At 45.7% G+C, this 20,000-nt stretch overlaps 1 protein-coding gene across 1 annotated transcript in view; it reads right to left on the bottom strand.

Annotated features, from left to right (window-relative positions):
* Nucleotides 1-20,000, bottom strand: part of LOC143294827 (endoplasmic reticulum metallopeptidase 1-like) — a 35,591-nt gene that overhangs the window by 10,542 nt on the left and 5,049 nt on the right. Inside the window, exons 5-10 of the mRNA XM_076606328.1 lie at nucleotides 19,938-20,000; nucleotides 16,632-16,841; nucleotides 14,878-15,101; nucleotides 13,695-13,872; nucleotides 12,246-12,433; nucleotides 9,625-9,774 (exon numbers count right to left, since the gene is read on the bottom strand). The exon at nucleotides 19,938-20,000 is cut by the window's right edge and continues 30 nt beyond it. Of these exons, the coding sequence (XP_076462443.1) occupies nucleotides 9,625-9,774; nucleotides 12,246-12,433; nucleotides 13,695-13,872; nucleotides 14,878-15,101; nucleotides 16,632-16,841; nucleotides 19,938-20,000 (1,013 nt within the window). The remainder of the gene's footprint in view (nucleotides 1-9,624; nucleotides 9,775-12,245; nucleotides 12,434-13,694; nucleotides 13,873-14,877; nucleotides 15,102-16,631; nucleotides 16,842-19,937) is intronic.

Genomic DNA, 20,000 nt, shown 5'->3' with positions numbered 1-20,000 from the left:
CAGTCTGTCTTCAGTACTGTGGCTGATATTAACACTGTCACCATGTGACAACAGTCTGTCTCCAGTACTATGGCTGATATTAACACTGTCACCATGTGACAACAGTCTGTCTCCAGTCCTGTGGCTGATATTAACACTGTCACCATGTGACAACAGTCTGTCTCCAGTACTGTGGCTGATACTAACACTGTCACCATGTGACAACAGTCTGTCTCCAGTACTGTGGCTGATACTAACACTGTCACCATGTGACAACAGTCTGTCTCCAGTACTATGGCTGATATTAACACTGTCACCATGTGACAACAGTCTGTCTCCAGTCCTGTGGCTGATATTAACACTGTCACCATGTGACAACAGTCTGTCTCCAGTACTGTGGCTGATACTAACACTGTCACCATGTGACAACAGTCTGTCTCCAGTACTGTGGCTGATATTAACACCATCACCATGTGACAACAGTCTGTCTCCAGTACTGTGGCTGATATTAACACTGTCACCATGTGACAACAGTCTGTCTTCAGTACTATGGCTGATACTAACACCATCACCATGTGACAACAGTCTGTCTCCAGTACTGTGGCTGATATTAACACTGTCACCATGTGACAACAGTCTGTCTCCAGTACTATGGCTGATATTAACACCATCACCATGTGACAACAGTCTGTCTTCAGTACTGTGGCTGATACTAACACTGTCACCATGTGACAACAGTCTGTCTCCAGTACTGTGGCTGATATTAACACCATCACCATGTGACAACAGCCTGTCTCCAGTCCTATGGCTGATATTAACACTGTCACCATGTGACAACAGCCTGTCTCCAGTACTATGGCTGATACTAACACCATCACCATGTGACAACAGCCTGTCTCCAGTACTATGGCTGATATTAACACTGTCACCATGTGACAACAGCCTGTCTCCAGTACTATGGCTGATATTAACACTGTCACCATGTGACAACAGTCTGTCTCCAGTACTGTGGCTGATATTAACACTGTCACCATGTGACAACAGTCTGTCTCCAGTCCTATGGCTGATATTAACACTGTCACCATGTGACAACAGCCTGTCTCCAGTACTATGGCTGATACTAACACCATCACCATGTGACAACAGTCTGTGTCCAGTACTGTGGCTGATATTAACACTGTCACCATGTGACAACAGCCTGTCTCCAGTCCTGTGGCTGATATTAACACCATCACCATGTGACAACAGTCTGTGTCCAGTACTGTGGCTGATATTAACACTGTCACCATGTGACAACAGTCTGTCTCCAGTACTATGGCTGATATTAACACCATCACCATGTGACAACAGTCTGTGTCCAGTACTGTGGCTGATATTAACACTGTCACCATGTGACAACAGTCTGTGTCCAGTACTGTGGCTGATATTAACACCATCACCATGTGACAACAGTCTGTCTCCAGTACTATGGCTGATATTAACACTGTCACCATGTGACAACAGTCTGTCTCCAGTACTGTGGCTGATACTAACACCATCACCATATGACAACAGTCTGTCTCCAGTCCTGTGGCTGATATTAACACCATCACCATGTGACAACAGTCTGTCTCTAGTACTATGGCTGATACTAACACTGTCACCATGTGACAACAGTGTGTCTCCAGTACTCTGGCTGATATTAACACTGTCACGATGTGACAACAGTCTGTCTCCAGTACTATGGCTGATACTAACACTGTCACCATGTGACAAGTCTGTCTCCAGTACTATGGCTGATATTAACACTGTCACCATGTGACAACAGTCTGTCTTCAGTACTGTGGCTGATATTAACACTGTCACCATGTGACAACAGTCTGTCTCCAGTACTATGGCTGATACTAACACTGTCACCATGTGACAACAGTCTGTCTTCAGTACTATGGCTGATATTAACACTGTCACCATGTGACAACAGTCTGTCTTCAGTACTATGGCTGATATTAACACCATCACCATGTGACAACAGTCTGTCTCCAGTCCTATGGCTGATATTAACACTGTCACCATGTGACAACAGTCTGTCTTCAGTACTATGGCTGATATTAACACTGTCACCATGTGACAACAGTCTGTCTCCAGTACTATGGCTGATATTAACACTGTCACCATGTGACAACAGTCTGTCTTCAGTACTGTGGCTGATATTAACACTGTCACCATGTGACAACAGTCTGTCTTCAGTACTGTGGCTGATATTAATACTGTCACCATGTGACAACAGTCTGTCTCCAGTCCTGTGGCTGATATTAACACTGTCACCATGTGACAACAGTCTGTCTCCAGTACTGTGGCTGATATTAACACTGTCACCATGTGACAACAGTCTGTCTTCAGTCCTGTGGCTGATATTAACACTGTCACCATGTGACAACAGTCTGTCTCCAGTACTGTGGCTGATATTAACACTGTCACCATGTGACAACAGTCTGTCTCCAGTACTGTGGCTGATATTAACACCATCACCATGTGACAACAGTCTGTGTCCAGTACTGTGGCTGATATTAACACTGTCACCATGTGACAACAGTCTGTCTTCAGTACTATGGCTGATATTAACACTGTCACCATGTGACAACAGTCTGTCTTCAGTACTGTGGCTGATATTAACACTGTCACCATGTGACAACAGTCTGTCTCCAGTACTGTGGCTGATATTAACACTGTCACCATGTGACAACAGTCTGTCTTCAGTACTATGGCTGATATTAACACTGTCACCATGTGACAACAGTCTGTCTCCAGTCCTGTGGCTGATATTAACACTGTCACCATGTGACAACAGTCTGTCTCCAGTACTATGGCTGATACTAACACTGTCACCATGTGACAACAGTCTGTCTCCAGTACTATGGCTGATACTAACACTGTCACCATGTGACAACAGTCTGTCTCCAGTACTATGGCTGATACTAACACTGTCACCATGTGACAACAGTCTGTCTCCAGTACTATGGCTGATACTAACACTGTCACCATGTGACAACAGTCTGTCTCCAGTACTATGGCTGATATTAACACCATCACCATGTGACAACAGTCTGTCTCCAGTACTGTGGCTGATATTAACACTGTCACCAAGTGACAACAGTCTGTCTCCAGTCCTGTGGCTGATATTAACACCATCACCATGTGACAACAGTCTGTGTCCAGTACTATGGCTGATATTAACACCATTCCTGTGGCTGATATTAACACTGTCACCATGTGACAACAGTCTGTCTCCAGTACTGTGGCTGATACTAACACCATCACCATGTGACAACAGTCTGTCTCCAGTACTGTGGCTGATATTAACACTGTCACCATGTGACAACAGTCTCTCTTCAGTACTATGGCTGATATTAACACTGTCACCATGTGACAACAGTCTGTCTCCAGTACTATGGCTGATATTAACACTGTCACCATGTGACAACAGTCTGTCTTCAGTACTGTGGCTGATATTAACACTGTCACCATGTGACAAGTCTGTCTCCAGTACTATGGCTGATATTAACACCATCACCATGTGACAACAGTCTGTCTCCAGTACTATGGCTGATACTAACACCATCACCATGTGACAACAGTCTGTCTCCAGTACTATGGCTGATATTAACACCATCACCATGTGACAACAGTCTGTCTCCAGTACTGTGGCTGATATTAACACTGTCACCATGTGACAACAGTCTGTCTTCAGTACTATGGCTGATACTAACACCATCACCATGTGACAACAGTCTGTCTCCAGTCCTATGGCTGATATTAACACCATCACCATGTGACAACAGTCTGTCTCCAGTACTATGGCTGATATTAACACTGTCACCATGTGACAACAGTCTGTCTTCAGTACTGTGGCTGATATTAACACTGTCACCATGTGACAACAGTCTGTCTCCAGTCCTATGGCTGATATTAACACTGTCACCATGTGACAACAGTCTGTCTTCAGTACTGTGGCTGATACTAACACTGTCACCATGTGACAACAGTCTGTCTCCAGTACTGTGGCTGATATTAACACCATCACCATGTGACAACAGCCTGTCTCCAGTCCTATGGCTGATATTAACACTGTCACCATGTGACAACAGCCTGTCTCCAGTACTATGGCTGATACTAACACCATCACCATGTGACAACAGCCTGTCTCCAGTACTATGGCTGATATTAACACTGTCACCATGTGACAACAGCCTGTCTCCAGTACTATGGCTGATATTAACACTGTCACCATGTGACAACAGTCTGTCTCCAGTACTGTGGCTGATATTAACACTGTCACCATGTGACAACAGTCTGTCTCCAGTCCTATGGCTGATATTAACACTGTCACCATGTGACAACAGCCTGTCTCCAGTACTATGGCTGATACTAACACCATCACCATGTGACAACAGTCTGTGTCCAGTACTGTGGCTGATATTAACACTGTCACCATGTGACAACAGCCTGTCTCCAGTCCTGTGGCTGATATTAACACCATCACCATGTGACAACAGTCTGTGTCCAGTACTGTGGCTGATATTAACACTGTCACCATGTGACAACAGTCTGTCTCCAGTACTATGGCTGATATTAACACCATCACCATGTGACAACAGTCTGTGTCCAGTACTGTGGCTGATATTAACACCATCACCATGTGACAACAGTCTGTCTCTAGTACTATGGCTGATACTAACACTGTCACCATGTGACAACAGTGTGTCTCCAGTACTCTGGCTGATATTAACACTGTCACGATGTGACAACAGTCTGTCTCCAGTACTATGGCTGATACTAACACTGTCACCATGTGACAAGTCTGTCTCCAGTACTATGGCTGATATTAACACTGTCACCATGTGACAACAGTCTGTCTTCAGTACTGTGGCTGATATTAACACTGTCACCATGTGACAACAGTCTGTCTCCAGTACTATGGCTGATACTAACACTGTCACCATGTGACAACAGTCTGTCTTCAGTACTATGGCTGATATTAACACTGTCACCATGTGACAACAGTCTGTCTTCAGTACTATGGCTGATATTAACACCATCACCATGTGACAACAGTCTGTCTCCAGTCCTATGGCTGATATTAACACTGTCACCATGTGACAACAGTCTGTCTTCAGTACTATGGCTGATATTAACACTGTCACCATGTGACAACAGTCTGTCTCCAGTACTATGGCTGATATTAACACTGTCACCATGTGACAACAGTCTGTCTTCAGTACTGTGGCTGATATTAACACTGTCACCATGTGACAACAGTCTGTCTTCAGTACTGTGGCTGATATTAACACTGTCACCATGTGACAACAGTCTGTCTCCAGTCCTGTGGCTGATATTAACACTGTCACCATGTGACAACAGTCTGTCTCCAGTACTGTGGCTGATATTAACACTGTCACCATGTGACAACAGTCTGTCTTCAGTCCTGTGGCTGATATTAACACTGTCACCATGTGACAACAGTCTGTCTCCAGTACTGTGGCTGATATTAACACTGTCACCATGTGACAACAGTCTGTCTCCAGTACTGTGGCTGATATTAACACCATCACCATGTGACAACAGTCTGTGTCCAGTACTGTGGCTGATATTAACACTGTCACCATGTGACAACAGTCTGTCTTCAGTACTATGGCTGATATTAACACTGTCACCATGTGACAACAGTCTGTCTTCAGTACTGTGGCTGATATTAACACTGTCACCATGTGACAACAGTCTGTCTCCAGTACTGTGGCTGATATTAACACTGTCACCATGTGACAACAGTCTGTCTTCAGTACTATGGCTGATATTAACACTGTCACCATGTGACAACAGTCTGTCTCCAGTCCTGTGGCTGATATTAACACTGTCACCATGTGACAACAGTCTGTCTCCAGTACTATGGCTGATATTAACACCATCACCATGTGACAACAGTCTGTCTCCAGTACTGTGGCTGATATTAACACTGTCACCAAGTGACAACAGTCTGTCTCCAGTCCTGTGGCTGATATTAACACCATCACCATGTGACAACAGTCTGTGTCCAGTACTATGGCTGATATTAACACCATTCCTGTGGCTGATATTAACACTGTCACCATGTGACAACAGTCTGTCTCCAGTACTGTGGCTGATATTAACACCATCACCATGTGACAACAGTCTGTCTCCAGTACTGTGGCTGATATTAACACCATCACCATGTGACAACAGTCTGTCTCCAGTACTATGGCTGATATTAACACTGTCACCATGTGACAACAGTCTGTGTCCAGTACTGTGGCTGATATTAACACCATCACCATGTGACAACAGTCTGTCTTCAGTACTGTGGCTGATATTAACACTGTCACCATGTGACAACAGTCTGTCTCCAGTACTATGGCTGATATTAACACTGTCACCATGTGACAACAGTCTGTCTTCAGTACTGTGGCTGATATTAACACCATCACCATGTGACAACAGTCTGTCTCCAGTACTGTGGCTGATATTAACACCATCACCATGTGACAACAGTCTGTCTTCAGTACTATGGCTGATATTAACACTGTCACCATGTGACAACAGTCTGTCTCCAGTACTGTGGCTGATATTAACACCATCACCATGTGACAACAGTCTGTCTCTAGTACTATGGCTGATACTAACACTGTCACCATGTGACAACAGTGTGTCTCCAGTACTGTGGCTGATATTAACACTGTCACGATGTGACAACAGTCTGTCTCCAGTACTATGGCTGATACTAACACTGTCACCATGTGACAAGTCTGTCTCCAGTACTATGGCTGATATTAACACTGTCACCATGTGACAACAGTCTGTCTTCAGTACTATGGCTGATATTAACACCATCACCATGTGACAACAGTCTGTCTCCAGTCCTATGGCTGATATTAACACTGTCACCATGTGACAACAGTCTGTCTTCAGTACTATGGCTGATATTAACACTGTCACCATGTGACAACAGTCTGTCTCCAGTACTATGGCTGATATTAACACTGTCACCATGTGACAACAGTCTGTCTTCAGTACTGTGGCTGATATTAACACTGTCACCATGTGACAACAGTCTGTCTTCAGTACTGTGGCTGATATTAACACTGTCACCATGTGACAACAGTCTGTCTCCAGTCCTGTGGCTGATATTAACACTGTCACCATGTGACAACAGTCTGTCTCCAGTACTGTGGCTGATATTAACACTGTCACCATGTGACAACAGTCTGTCTTCAGTCCTGTGGCTGATATTAACACTGTCACCATGTGACAACAGTCTGTCTCCAGTACTGTGCCTGATATTAACACTGTCACCATGTGACAACAGTCTGTCTCCAGTACTGTGGCTGATATTAACACCATCACCATGTGACAACAGTCTGTGTCCAGTACTGTGGCTGATATTAACACTGTCACCATGTGACAACAGTCTGTCTTCAGTACTATGGCTGATATTAACACTGTCACCATGTGACAACAGTCTGTCTTCAGTACTGTGGCTGATATTAACACTGTCACCATGTGACAACAGTCTGTGTCCAGTACTGTGGCTGATATTAACACTGTCACCATGTGACAACAGTCTGTGTCCAGTACTGTGGCTGATATTAACACTGTCACCATGTGACAACAGTGTGTGTCCAGTACTGTGGCTGATATTAACACTGTCACCATGTGACAACAGTCTGTCTCCAGTACTGTGGCTGATATTAACACTGTCACCATGTGACAACAGTCTGTCTTCAGTACTATGGCTGATATTAACACTGTCACCATGTGACAACAGTCTGTCTCCAGTCCTGTGGCTGATATTAACACTGTCACCATGTGACAACAGTCTGTCTCCAGTACTATGGCTGATACTAACACTGTCACCATGTGACAACAGTCTGTCTCCAGTACTATGGCTGATACTAACACTGTCACCATGTGACAACAGTCTGTCTCCAGTACTATGGCTGATACTAACACTGTCACCATGTGACAACAGTCTGTCTTCAGTACTGTGGCTGATATTAACACCATCACCATGTGACAACAGTCTGTCTCCAGTACTGTGGCTGATATTAACACTGTCACCAAGTGACAACAGTCTGTCTCCAGTACTGTGGCTGATATTAACACTGTCACCAAGTGACAACAGTCTGTCTCCAGTCCTGTGGCTGATATTAACACCATCACCATGTGACAACAGTCTGTGTCCAGTACTATGGCTGATATTAACACCATTCCTGTGGCTGATATTAACACTGTCACCATGTGACAACAGTCTGTCTCCAGTACTGTGGCTGATATTAACACTGTCACCATGTGACAACAGTCTGTCTTCAGTACTGTGGCTGATATTAACACCATCACCATGTGACAACAGTCTGTCTTCAGTACTGTGGCTGATATTAACACTGTCACCATGTGACAACAGTCTGTCTCCAGTACTGTGGCTGATATTAACACTGTCACCATGTGACAACAGTCTGTCTCCAGTACTGTGGCTGATATTAACACTGTCACCATGTGACAACAGTCTGTCTCCAGTCCTGTGGCTGATATTAACACTGTCACCATATGACAACAGTCTGTCTCCAGTCCTATGGCTGATATTAACACTGTCACCATGTGACAACAGTCTGTCTCCAGTCCTATGGCTGATATTAACACTGTCACCATGTGACAACAGTCTGTGTCCAGTACTGTGGCTGATATTAACACTGTCACCATGTGACAACAGTCTGTCTCCAGTCCTATGGCTGATATTAACACTGTCACCATGTGACAACAGTCTGTCTCCAGTACTGTGGCTGATATTAACACCATCACCATGTGACAACAGTCTGTCTCCAGTACTGTGGCTGATATTAACACTGTCACCATGTGACAACAGTCTGTCTCCAGTACTGTGGCTGATATTAACACTGTCACCATGTGACAACAGTCTGTCTCCAGTCCTGTGGCTGATATTAACACTGTCACCATGTGACAACAGTCTGTGTCCAGTCCTGTGGCTGATACTAACAGCTCCTGCACTCTTCCACATATAATAACAATGTTCATTTATATGCATTGGTTCTTTCACATTCCAGAAAATACCTCCTATTTCATTCTCAGTTGTTGTTTTTCTCGTCTTTTCTGCAAGGTGACAGTCAGCCTTGGTGGCTGTGTGTGCACATGTGTGTATGTGTTTATAGACAGACATGAGCTGCTGCCTATGAATACAGGAGATGATGAGTATATATGTATGTGTGTGTGCGTGTGCATGTATGTGTGTGCATGCATGCGTGCGTGCCTGCATGCATGTGTGCGTGCATGCGTGTGTGTGTCTGTCCACGCAGACATGCATGCATGTCACGTGCTGGAGCAGAGTAAGCATGTATGCATGCTTCCTGTCATCGTGACACAGATGATGACAGAAAAGAAACTGGACCAGCTTGTACGTCAGTTCAGTGTCCATGTCCTTCTCAAGACACCAAGAGCACCGCACACTGTACATCTGCTTTAGTTTCATGGAGCCATCAAGGTGTAGCGGACAGATCAATATCTGCTAATGAAAAAAACAAACAAAGGGGGAGGGAGGGAGGGAGGGAGGGAAGGAGTGAGAGGGAGAGGGAGAGGACTCACAGCAAAGAGCATCCTCTGCTTGGTGGGGGCCTGAGAGCTAAAGGGAAAGCCAAGGGGGGTGAGCGCCAGCGTCACGACAGCCACCACCGTCACCACCAGCAGGCCTCGCACCACACGCCCCATTCCCCGACTGAGGTACACCAACCCCATCTGCACACGCATCAACACACTGTCTGTACTGTCCCATCTGCACACGCATCAACACACTGTCTGTACTGTCCCCATCTGCACACACATCAACACATCATCTGCACTGTCCCCATCTGCACACACATCAACACACCATCTGCACTGTCTCCATATGAACATAAGTATGCCATCTGCACTGTCTCCATCTGCACATGCATTTACACACCATCTGCACTGTCCCCATCTGCACACACATAAACACACCATCTCTACTGACTGTCCCCATCTGCACACACATAAACACACCATCTGTACTGTCCCCATCTGTACACACATAAACACACCATCTGTACTGTCCCCATCTGTACACACATAAACACACCATCTGTATTGTCTCCATCTCTACATACATAAACACACCATCTGCATTGTCTCCATCTCTACATACATAAACACACCATCTGTATTGTCTCCATCTCTACATACATAAACACACCATCTGCATTGTCTCCATCTCTACACACATAAACACACCATCTGTACTGTCCCCATCTGCACACACATAAACACACCATCTGTACTGTCTCCATCTCTACATACATAAACACACCATCTGCATTGTCTCCATCTCTACATACATAAACACACCATCTGCATTGTCTCCATCTGTACACACATAAACACACCATCTGTATTGTCTCCATCTGTACACACATAAACACACCATCTGCATTGTCTCCATCTCTACATACATAAACACACCATCTGCATTGTCTCCATCTGTACACACATAAACACACCATCTGTATTGTCTCCATCTGTACATACATAAACACACCATCTGTATTGTCTCCATCTGTACACACATAAACACACCATCTGTACTGTTCCGATCTGCACACACATAAACACACCATCTGTATTGCCTCCATCTGTACACACATAAACACACCATCTGCATTGTCTCCATCTGTACACACATAAACACACCATCTGCATTGTCTCCATCTGTACACACATAAACACACCATCTGCATTGTCTCCATCTCTACATACATAAACACACCATCTGTATTGTCTCCATCTCTACATACATAAACACACCATCTGCATTGTCTCCATCTGTACACACATAAACACACCATCTGTATTGTCTCCATCTGTACACACATAAACACACCATCTGTACTGTTCCGATCTGTACACACATAAACACACCATCTGTATTGTCCCCATCTCTACACACATAAACACACCATCTGTACTGTCTCCATCTGTACACACATAAACACACCATCTGTACTGTTCCGATCTGTACACACATAAACACACTATCTGTACTGTCTCCATCTGTACACACATAAACACACCATCTGTATTGTCCCCATCTCTACACACATAAACACACCATCTGTACTGTCTCCATCCGTACACACACAAACACACCATCTGTACTGTTCCGATCTGTACACACATAAACACACCATCTGTATTGTCTCCATCTGTACACACATAAACACACCATCTGTATTGTCTCCATCTGTACACACATAAACACACCATCTGTATTGTCTCCATCTGTACACACATAAACACACTATCTGTACTGTCTCCATCTGTACACACATAAACACACCATCTGTATTGTCCCCATCTCTACACACATAAACACACCATCTGTACTGTCTCCATCTGTACACACATAAACACACCATCTGTACTGTTCCGATCTGTACACACATAAACACACCATCTGTACTGTCTCCATCTGTACACACATAAACACACCATCTGTATTGTCCCCATCTCTACACACATAAACACACCATCTGTACTGTCTCCATCCGTACACACACAAACACACCATCTGTACTGTTCCGATCTGTACACACATAAACACACCATCTGTATTGTCTCCATCTGTACACACATAAACACACCATCTGTATTGTCCCCATCTGTACACACATAAACACACCATCTGTATTGTCTCCATCTGTACACACATAAACACACCATCTGTATTGTCTCCATCTCTACATACATAAACACACCATCTGTATTGTCTCCATCTGCACACACATAAACACACCATCTGCATTGTCTCCATCTCTACATACATAAACACACCATCTGTATTGTCTCCATCTGTACACACATAAACACACCATCTGTACTGTCCCCATCTGTACATACATAAACACACCATCTGTATTGTCTCCATCTCTACATACATAAACACACCATTTGTACTGTTCTCATCTGTACACACATCTGCTTTCGTGGACTGGTATACTCCAAGTATAAAAAAAACAAAACCCAGTGTATACAAATGATGCAAAAATCATACTGCTAAACAGGTGTGAGCACCACACAAACAAGAGCAAAAACAGCAGGGAAGACCTGGCATCAACAAACGTCAATGTTGTAACACACACACACACACACCTGGACAGGGAGGGAGGAGGGAGAGGGGGGGATGGGTCACTCACCTGGGAGGTCAGCACCATGGCAACAGGCAGCATGGTCATGACGGCGACGATGATGTCAGGGTGAGCCTCGGTACCGGTGCGGCCCATAATGGGGATGAAGAAGGTGAGGAGGATGAAGCCCTGGTAGGTCATGTAGAGCTGGGGAACCAGCATCCCCCCTAGTGTCACAGCTGTGTACACCCTGTGGTCTGTTCACACACACCATGGGTCCTTGGTTAGTGTGCTGTGTTGTGTTGTGTTGTGTTGTGTTGTGTTGTGTTGTGTTGTGTTGTGTTGTGCTGTGCTGTGTTGTGCTGTGTTGTGCTGTGATGTAGGTCATGTAGAGCTGGGGAACCAGCATCCCCCCTAGTGTCACCACTGTGTACACCCTGTGGTCTGTTCACACACACACCATGGGTCCTCGGTTAGTGTGCTGTGTTGTGTTGTGTTGTGTTGTGCTGTGATGTAGGTCATGTAGAGCTGGGGAACCAGCATCCCCCCTAGTGTCACCGCTGTGTACACCCTGTGGTCTGTTCACACACACCATGGGTCCTCGGTTAGTGTGTTGTGTTGTGTTGTGTTGTGTTGTGTTGTGTGGTGTTGTGTTGTGCTGTGTTGTGATGTAGGTCATGTAGAGCTGGGGAACCAGCATCCCTCCTAGTGTCACCGCTGTGCACAACCTGTGGTCTGTTCACACACACACCATTGGTCCTCGGTTAGTGTGTTGTGTTGTGTTGTGTTGTGTTGTGCTGTGATGTAGGTCATGTAGAGCTGCGGAACTAGCTTCCCTCCTAGTGTCACAGCTGTGTACACTCTGTGCTGTTCACACACACACACACACACACACCATGGTGTGTGTGTGTGTGTGTGTGTGAGTGCGTGTGCGCACATGCGGGAGTTCATGTAGAGCTGAGGAATCAGCACCGCCGTTTTAACTCTGTGATCTGTTCACACACATACACCATGGGTCCTCAGTTTGTGTGTGTTGTGTTGTGTTGTGTTGTGCTGTGCTGTGTTGTGTTGTGTTGTGCTGTGTTGTGCTGTGCTGTGCTGTTCTGTGTTGTGTTGTGTTGTGCTGTGCTGTGTTGTGTTGTCTTGTGCTGCGCTGTGCTGTGCTATGCTATGCTGTGCTGTGCTGTGTGGTGTGATCGGTCATGTACAGGTGAAGAACCAGTGTTCCAACAAGAGTCACTGCTGTGTACACTCTGTGGTCTGTTCACACACACACACCATGGGTCCTCGGTTAGTGTGTGTGTGTGTGTGTGTGTGTGTGTGTGTGTGAAAATGTGTGTGAGCATGGGTGTATGTGTGTGTTGTATGTGTGTGTGTGTGTGTGTGTGTGTGTGTGTGTGTGTGTGTGTGTGTGTGTGTGTGTGTGTGTGCTGTGCTGTGCTGTGCTGTGCTGTGCTGTGCTGTGCTGTGCTGTGTGTGCTGTGCTGTGCGCTGTGTGATGTGCGTGGTGACCTTCACCTTGCAGGGACAGGGAGGTGAGGTGCGCGATGAGACGTGCCGAGAGAGGCCCCAGGATGAACATGAGGGGAGCGAAGGCCGACATGATTCCACAGTACGTCAACACCCCCACCACCACTGACCACAGCAACAGGTTGGCCTCAAAGTACAGCTCTGCCACGTCATGCCCCCTCACTGCCTGTACACACACAGCATTCATATATATATACATACATATAATACATAAAAATTACATATATATACACACATAACACATATACAAACAACATACCTTCACACAGACAGATAGATATATAGATAGATAGATACGCACCCATATAAATAGATAGAGATATCTGTCTATATCTATATAAACGTATAACACTTTGAGCAGTATTTCTGGAAAAACAGACTATATAAAAGTCTAATATATATATATATATATATCCCCCACAGGTGTGTCACTTCAGACCCCATCACTGTTTTTACACACACTCATCATACTGATTGATTAATTGATTGATATGGATACTTCTATAGCACCTACCCTCGGTCGCAGACCAAGCTCTAAGCGCTTTACAAACACGGGGTCATTTACACAACAGGCTGCCTACCTAAATAGAGCCAACTGATGGCTGCCATTGGGCGCTCATCATTCGTTTCCTGTGTCATTCAATCAGATTTCAGGCATGCACACATACACACTCAGACAAACATATAACATTTAACATTTTACGTGTATGACCATTTTGATTATTTACCCCACCATGTAGGCAGCCATACTCCGTTTTCGGGGGGGTGCATTCTGGGTATGTTCTTGTTTCCATAACCCACCGAACGCTGACATGGATTACAGGATCTTTAACATGCGTATTTGATCTTCTGTGTGTGTATACACACGAAGGGGGTTCAGGCACTAGCAGGTCTGCACATATGTTGACCTAAGACATCGGAAAAATCTCCACCCTTTACCCACTAGGTGCCACCGAGATTCAAACCCGGGACCCTCAGATTGAAAGTCCAACGCTTTAACCACTCAGCTATTGTGCCCGTCATACATCACACATCACATATTCCCTGACAGATGCCGTGCAGCACAAGGTTATGTTTCCCTGGCGGTAAATGGGTTAAAGCTAAGAAGACAAAATACGAACAGGTAAGACACACGTGAGGCAAACAGAGAGCAGTGATCACTGCCACCCACCTGGAAGCAAAAATCTTTCAGGGCCAGGTGAAGAGCTAGCGCCACCGCCACTGCGGGGCAGACAAAAAGGAACATGACGTTGTAGTCCCGGGAATAGTAGGCCATCTCTCGTCCAATCAGCGTCATGAAAAAACCCACTGCAATGGCCACGCCCATCATCACCACCCACGTCAGGATGACACCGCCAACCGCCATGGCTTGGTATTTCATCCACCGTGCGGTGCCTGTAAAACAGTGTTGGAGTTGATGGGCAGTGTGCTGGAAACACACAGTAAGCACTGGCAGGTCTTTCACCACTGGAAGTAAACCAAACACACTTGCAGGCAGAAAAAAAGAAAGACAAAAAAAAAGGTTGGTGTTGCACTGAGGCACCAAACTCTTCTCCTTGAAGAGCAGCCTGCATTTCAAACTGTCCTGACAACAGTAATACAATACAAACATGGTTGTGTGTGTGTGTGTGTGTGTGTACGCACAACCCTACAATCAGTTCAACACACTCCACTCTGGATGATACGCCTCACCCTAAGAACTGTTGAGGACTGTCCTGACCGCTGTGTATTTGTATGTACACAAACCTTGGAGTACCATACATTCCCCTCCAGCCGTGGTCCTCACCATGTCTTACAGAGAGCTGTCCTCACCCCTGTGTGTGGGAGGGAGGGGTGTGTGTGTGTGTGGTTGTGTGTGTGTGTGTGTGTGTGTGTGTGCACAGCCCCAGGAACAGTACCATACATTCCCCATTCCCCTCCACCCATGATGCCTTGCCATAAGTATTGTTGAGGTCTGCTCTGGCCCCTGTGTCTGTGTGTTTGTGTGTGTGTGTGTGTGTGTGTTTGTGTGTGGGTGTGTGTGTGTGTGTGTGTGTGTGTGTGGTTGTGTGTGTGTGTGTACACAGCCCTAGGAGCAGCACCACACCTCCCCTCAAGTCATGGTCCTCACCAGAGGTATTGTTGAGGGCTGCTCTGACTCCTGTGTGTGTGTGTGTTTTGTATTTGCATTTGTATTTCTTTTTGTCACAACAGATTTCTCTGTGTCAAATTCGGGCTGCTCTCCCCAGGGATAGTGCATCACTACACGACAGCACCACCCTTTTTTTTTTGCATTTTTTCCTGCATGCAGGTTTATTTGTTTTTCCTATCGAAGTGGATTTTTCCACAGAATTTTGCCAGGAACAACCCTTTTGTTGCCATGGGTTCCTTTACATGCGCTAAGTGCATGCTGCACACGGGACCTCAGTTTATCGTCTCATCCGAATGACTAGCATCCAGACCACCACTCAAGGTCTAGTGGAGGGGGAGAAAATATGGGCGGCTGAGCCATGATTCGAACCAGGGCGCTCAGATTCTCTCACTTCCTAGGCGGACGCGGTACCTCTAGGCCATCACTCTGTGTGTCTGTGTACACAACCCTATAGGGGCAGTACCACACGTTCCCCTCCAGCCATGGTTCTCACCGTAGGTATTGCTGAGGGCTGCTCTGGCCCTCGTGTGTTTGTACACAATCAGAGCAGCACCACACATTCTTGGTTCTCACCATAGGTATTGTTGCTGAGGGCTGCTCTGACCCTCGTGTGTTTGTACACAATCAAAGCAGCACCACACATTCTTACAGAACCGCACGTTCCCCTCCAGGATGGTTCTCACCATAGGTATTGCTGAGGGCTGCTCTGACCCTCGTGTGTGTGTTTGTACACAATCAAAGCAGCACCACACATTCTTACAGAACCGCACGTTCCCCTCCAGGATGGTTCTCACCATAGGTATTGCTGAGGGCTGCTCTGACCCCCCTGACCAGCACCACGGCCAGCATGGCCCAGTTGAGCAGCACTGCCAGACGCTGAGGGTAGGCCACCATGAAGAACCCAAGGAAGTCAAAGAACACCAGGCTGCCATGACGGTAGTCCCCTGGATCCACCAGGTAGGGGCTCTTTACAAGGGCCTTCACCAGCGCCAAGATGTTGTTACCTGGAGGTGAATGGTAATTATGTCAACACAGTGTTACCTGAGGCATAGCACATGTCAATATAGTGTTTACCTGAAGACATAGCACGTGTCAACATAGTGTTTACCTGAAGACATAGCACGTGTCAACATAGTGTTTACCTGAAGACATAGCATGTGTCAACATAGTGTTTACCTGAAGACATAGCACGTGTCAACATAGTGTTACCTATGTCACATCACATGTTAACATGGTATGACTTTAGGACATAGCACACATCAACAAAGTGCTACCTGAAGACAAAGAACGTGTCAACACAGAATTTACCTGAAGACACAGCACATGCCAACACAGTGTTACCTGAAGACACTATACATGTCAACAAAGTGTTACCTGAAGACACAGCACATGCCAACACAGTGTTACCTGAAGACACAGCACATGTCAACACAGTGTTACCTGAAGACACAGCACATGTCAACACAGTGTTACCTGAAGACACTATACATGTCAACACAGTGTTACCTGAAGACACAGCACATGTCAACACAGTGTTACCTGAAGACACAGCACATGTCAACACAGTGTTACCTGAAGACACAGCACATGTCAACAGTGTTACCTGAAGACACAGCACATGTCAACACAGTGTTACCTGAAGACACTATACATGTCAACAAAGTGTTACCTGAAGACACAGCACATGCCAACACAGTGTTACCTGAAGACACAGCACATGCCAACACAGTGTTACCTGAAGACACTATACATGTCAACAAAGTGTTACCTGAAGACACAGCACATGCCAACACAGTGTTACCTGAAGACACAGCACATGCCAACACAGTGTTACCTGAAGACACAGCACATGCCAACACAGTGTTACCTGAAGACACTATACATGTCAACAAAGTGTTACCTGAAGACACAGCACATGCCAACACAGTGTTACCTGAAGACACAGCACATGTCAACACAGTGTTACCTGAAGACACAGCACATGTCAACACAGTGTTACCTGAAGACACAGCACATGTCAACACAGTGTTACCTGAAGACACAGCACATGTCAGCACAGTGTTACCTGAAGACACAGCACATGGCAATACAGTGCTACCTGAAGACACAGCACATGTCAACACAGTGTTACCTGAAGACACAGCACATGCCAACACAGTGTTACCTGAAGACACAGCACATGTCAACACAGTGTTACCTGAAGACACAGCACATGTCAACACAGTGTTACCTGAAGACACAGCACATGTCAACACAGTGTTACCTGAAGACAGCACATGTCAACAGTGTTACCTGAAGACACAGCACATGCCAACACAGTGTTACCTGAAGACACAGCACATGTCAACACAGTGTTACCTGAAGACACAGCACATGTCAACACAGTGTTACCTGAAGACACAGCACATGTCAACACAGTGTTACCTGAAGACACAGCACATGTCAACACAGTGTTACCTGAAGACACAGCACATGTCAACACAGTGTTACCTGAAGACACAGCACATGTCAACAGTGTTACCTGAAGACACAGCACATGGCAATACAGTGTTACCTGAAGACACAGCACATGTCAACACAGTGTTACCTGAAGACAGCACATGTCAACAGTGTTACCTGAAGACACAGCACATGTCAACACAGTGTTACCTGAAGACACAGCACATGTCAACACAGTGTTACCTGAAGACACAGCACATGTCAACACAGTGTTACCTGAAGACAGCACATGTCAACACAGTGTTACCTGAAGACACAGCACATGTCAACACAGTGTTACCTGAAGACACAGCACATGCCAACACAGTGTTACCTGAAGACACAGCACATGTCAGCACAGTGTTACCTGAAGACACAGCACATGTCAACACAGTGTTACCTGAAGACACAGCACATGTCAACAGTGTTACCTGAAGACACAGCACATGGCAATACAGTGTTACCTGAAGACACTATACATGTCAACAGTGTTACCTGAAGACAGCACATGTCAACACAGTGTTACCTGAAGACACAGCACATGTCAACACAGTGTTACCTGAAGACACAGCACATGTCAACAGTGTTACCTGAAGACACAGCACATGTCAACACAGTGTTACCTGAAGACACAGCACATGTCAGCACAGTGTTACCTGAAGACACAGCACATGTCAACACAGTGTTACCTGAAGACACAGCACATGTCAACACAGTGTTACCTGAAGACACAAGACATATCATTCTTGTCCAGTGTCATAAACATGTTGCCCGCAAGTATAACACATGTTAAAACAGTATTACCTGCAGGTATGATCACCTTGATCAACACAAAAACACTGTTACCAACAGACACAGAATGACCTAGAAAAAGGATGGCCCACTTCTAATAATATAGATAGGAACAAAAGTTTTCTTGTGGGGTGTTTGTTCTGACTTATAGTCTTAATCTAAGCTTGTTTTAATATTGTTTAACAAAACATTTTTTTTTTTTAATGGTTGCCGGTACCTACATTCTGTTACACACAGATGTCACACACAGTCTGTCCCATGCACATGTCACACCACACTGTCACAAGCACATGTCACACCACACTGTCACATGCACATGTCACACCACACTGTCACATGCACATGTCACACCACACTGTCACATGTACATGTCACACCACACTGTCACATGCACATGTCACACCACACTGTCACAAGCACATGTCACACCACACTGTCACATGCACATGTCACACCACACTGTCACAAGCACATGTCACACCACACTGTCACATGCACATGTCACACCACACTGTCACAAGCACATGTCACACCACACTGTCACATGCACATGTCACACCACACTGTCACATGCACATGTCACACCACACTGTCACATACACATGTCACACCACACTGTCACATACACATGTCACACCACACTGTCACAAGCACATGTCACACCACACTGTCACAAGCACATGTCACACCACACTGTCACAAGCACATGTCACACCACACTGTCACATGCACATGTCACACCACACTGTCACATGCAGATGCCACAGAACATTCTGTGACGTCAAGACGCCACACAGCCTGTAAGAACCAAGCACAGCTGACAGACTGACCAGTGCGCTGCAGACAGCCTGGCTCCACGAAGCTGGGCAGGTCGTTGACTGTGTGGTACACGT

This window comes from Babylonia areolata, chromosome 20 (genome assembly GCF_041734735.1).
Source record: "Babylonia areolata isolate BAREFJ2019XMU chromosome 20, ASM4173473v1, whole genome shotgun sequence".
NCBI lineage: Eukaryota > Metazoa > Mollusca > Gastropoda > Neogastropoda > Buccinidae > Babylonia > Babylonia areolata.
Note: the sequence above shows the minus strand (reverse complement) of the source record. Positions and strands in the feature narration are given on the sequence as shown.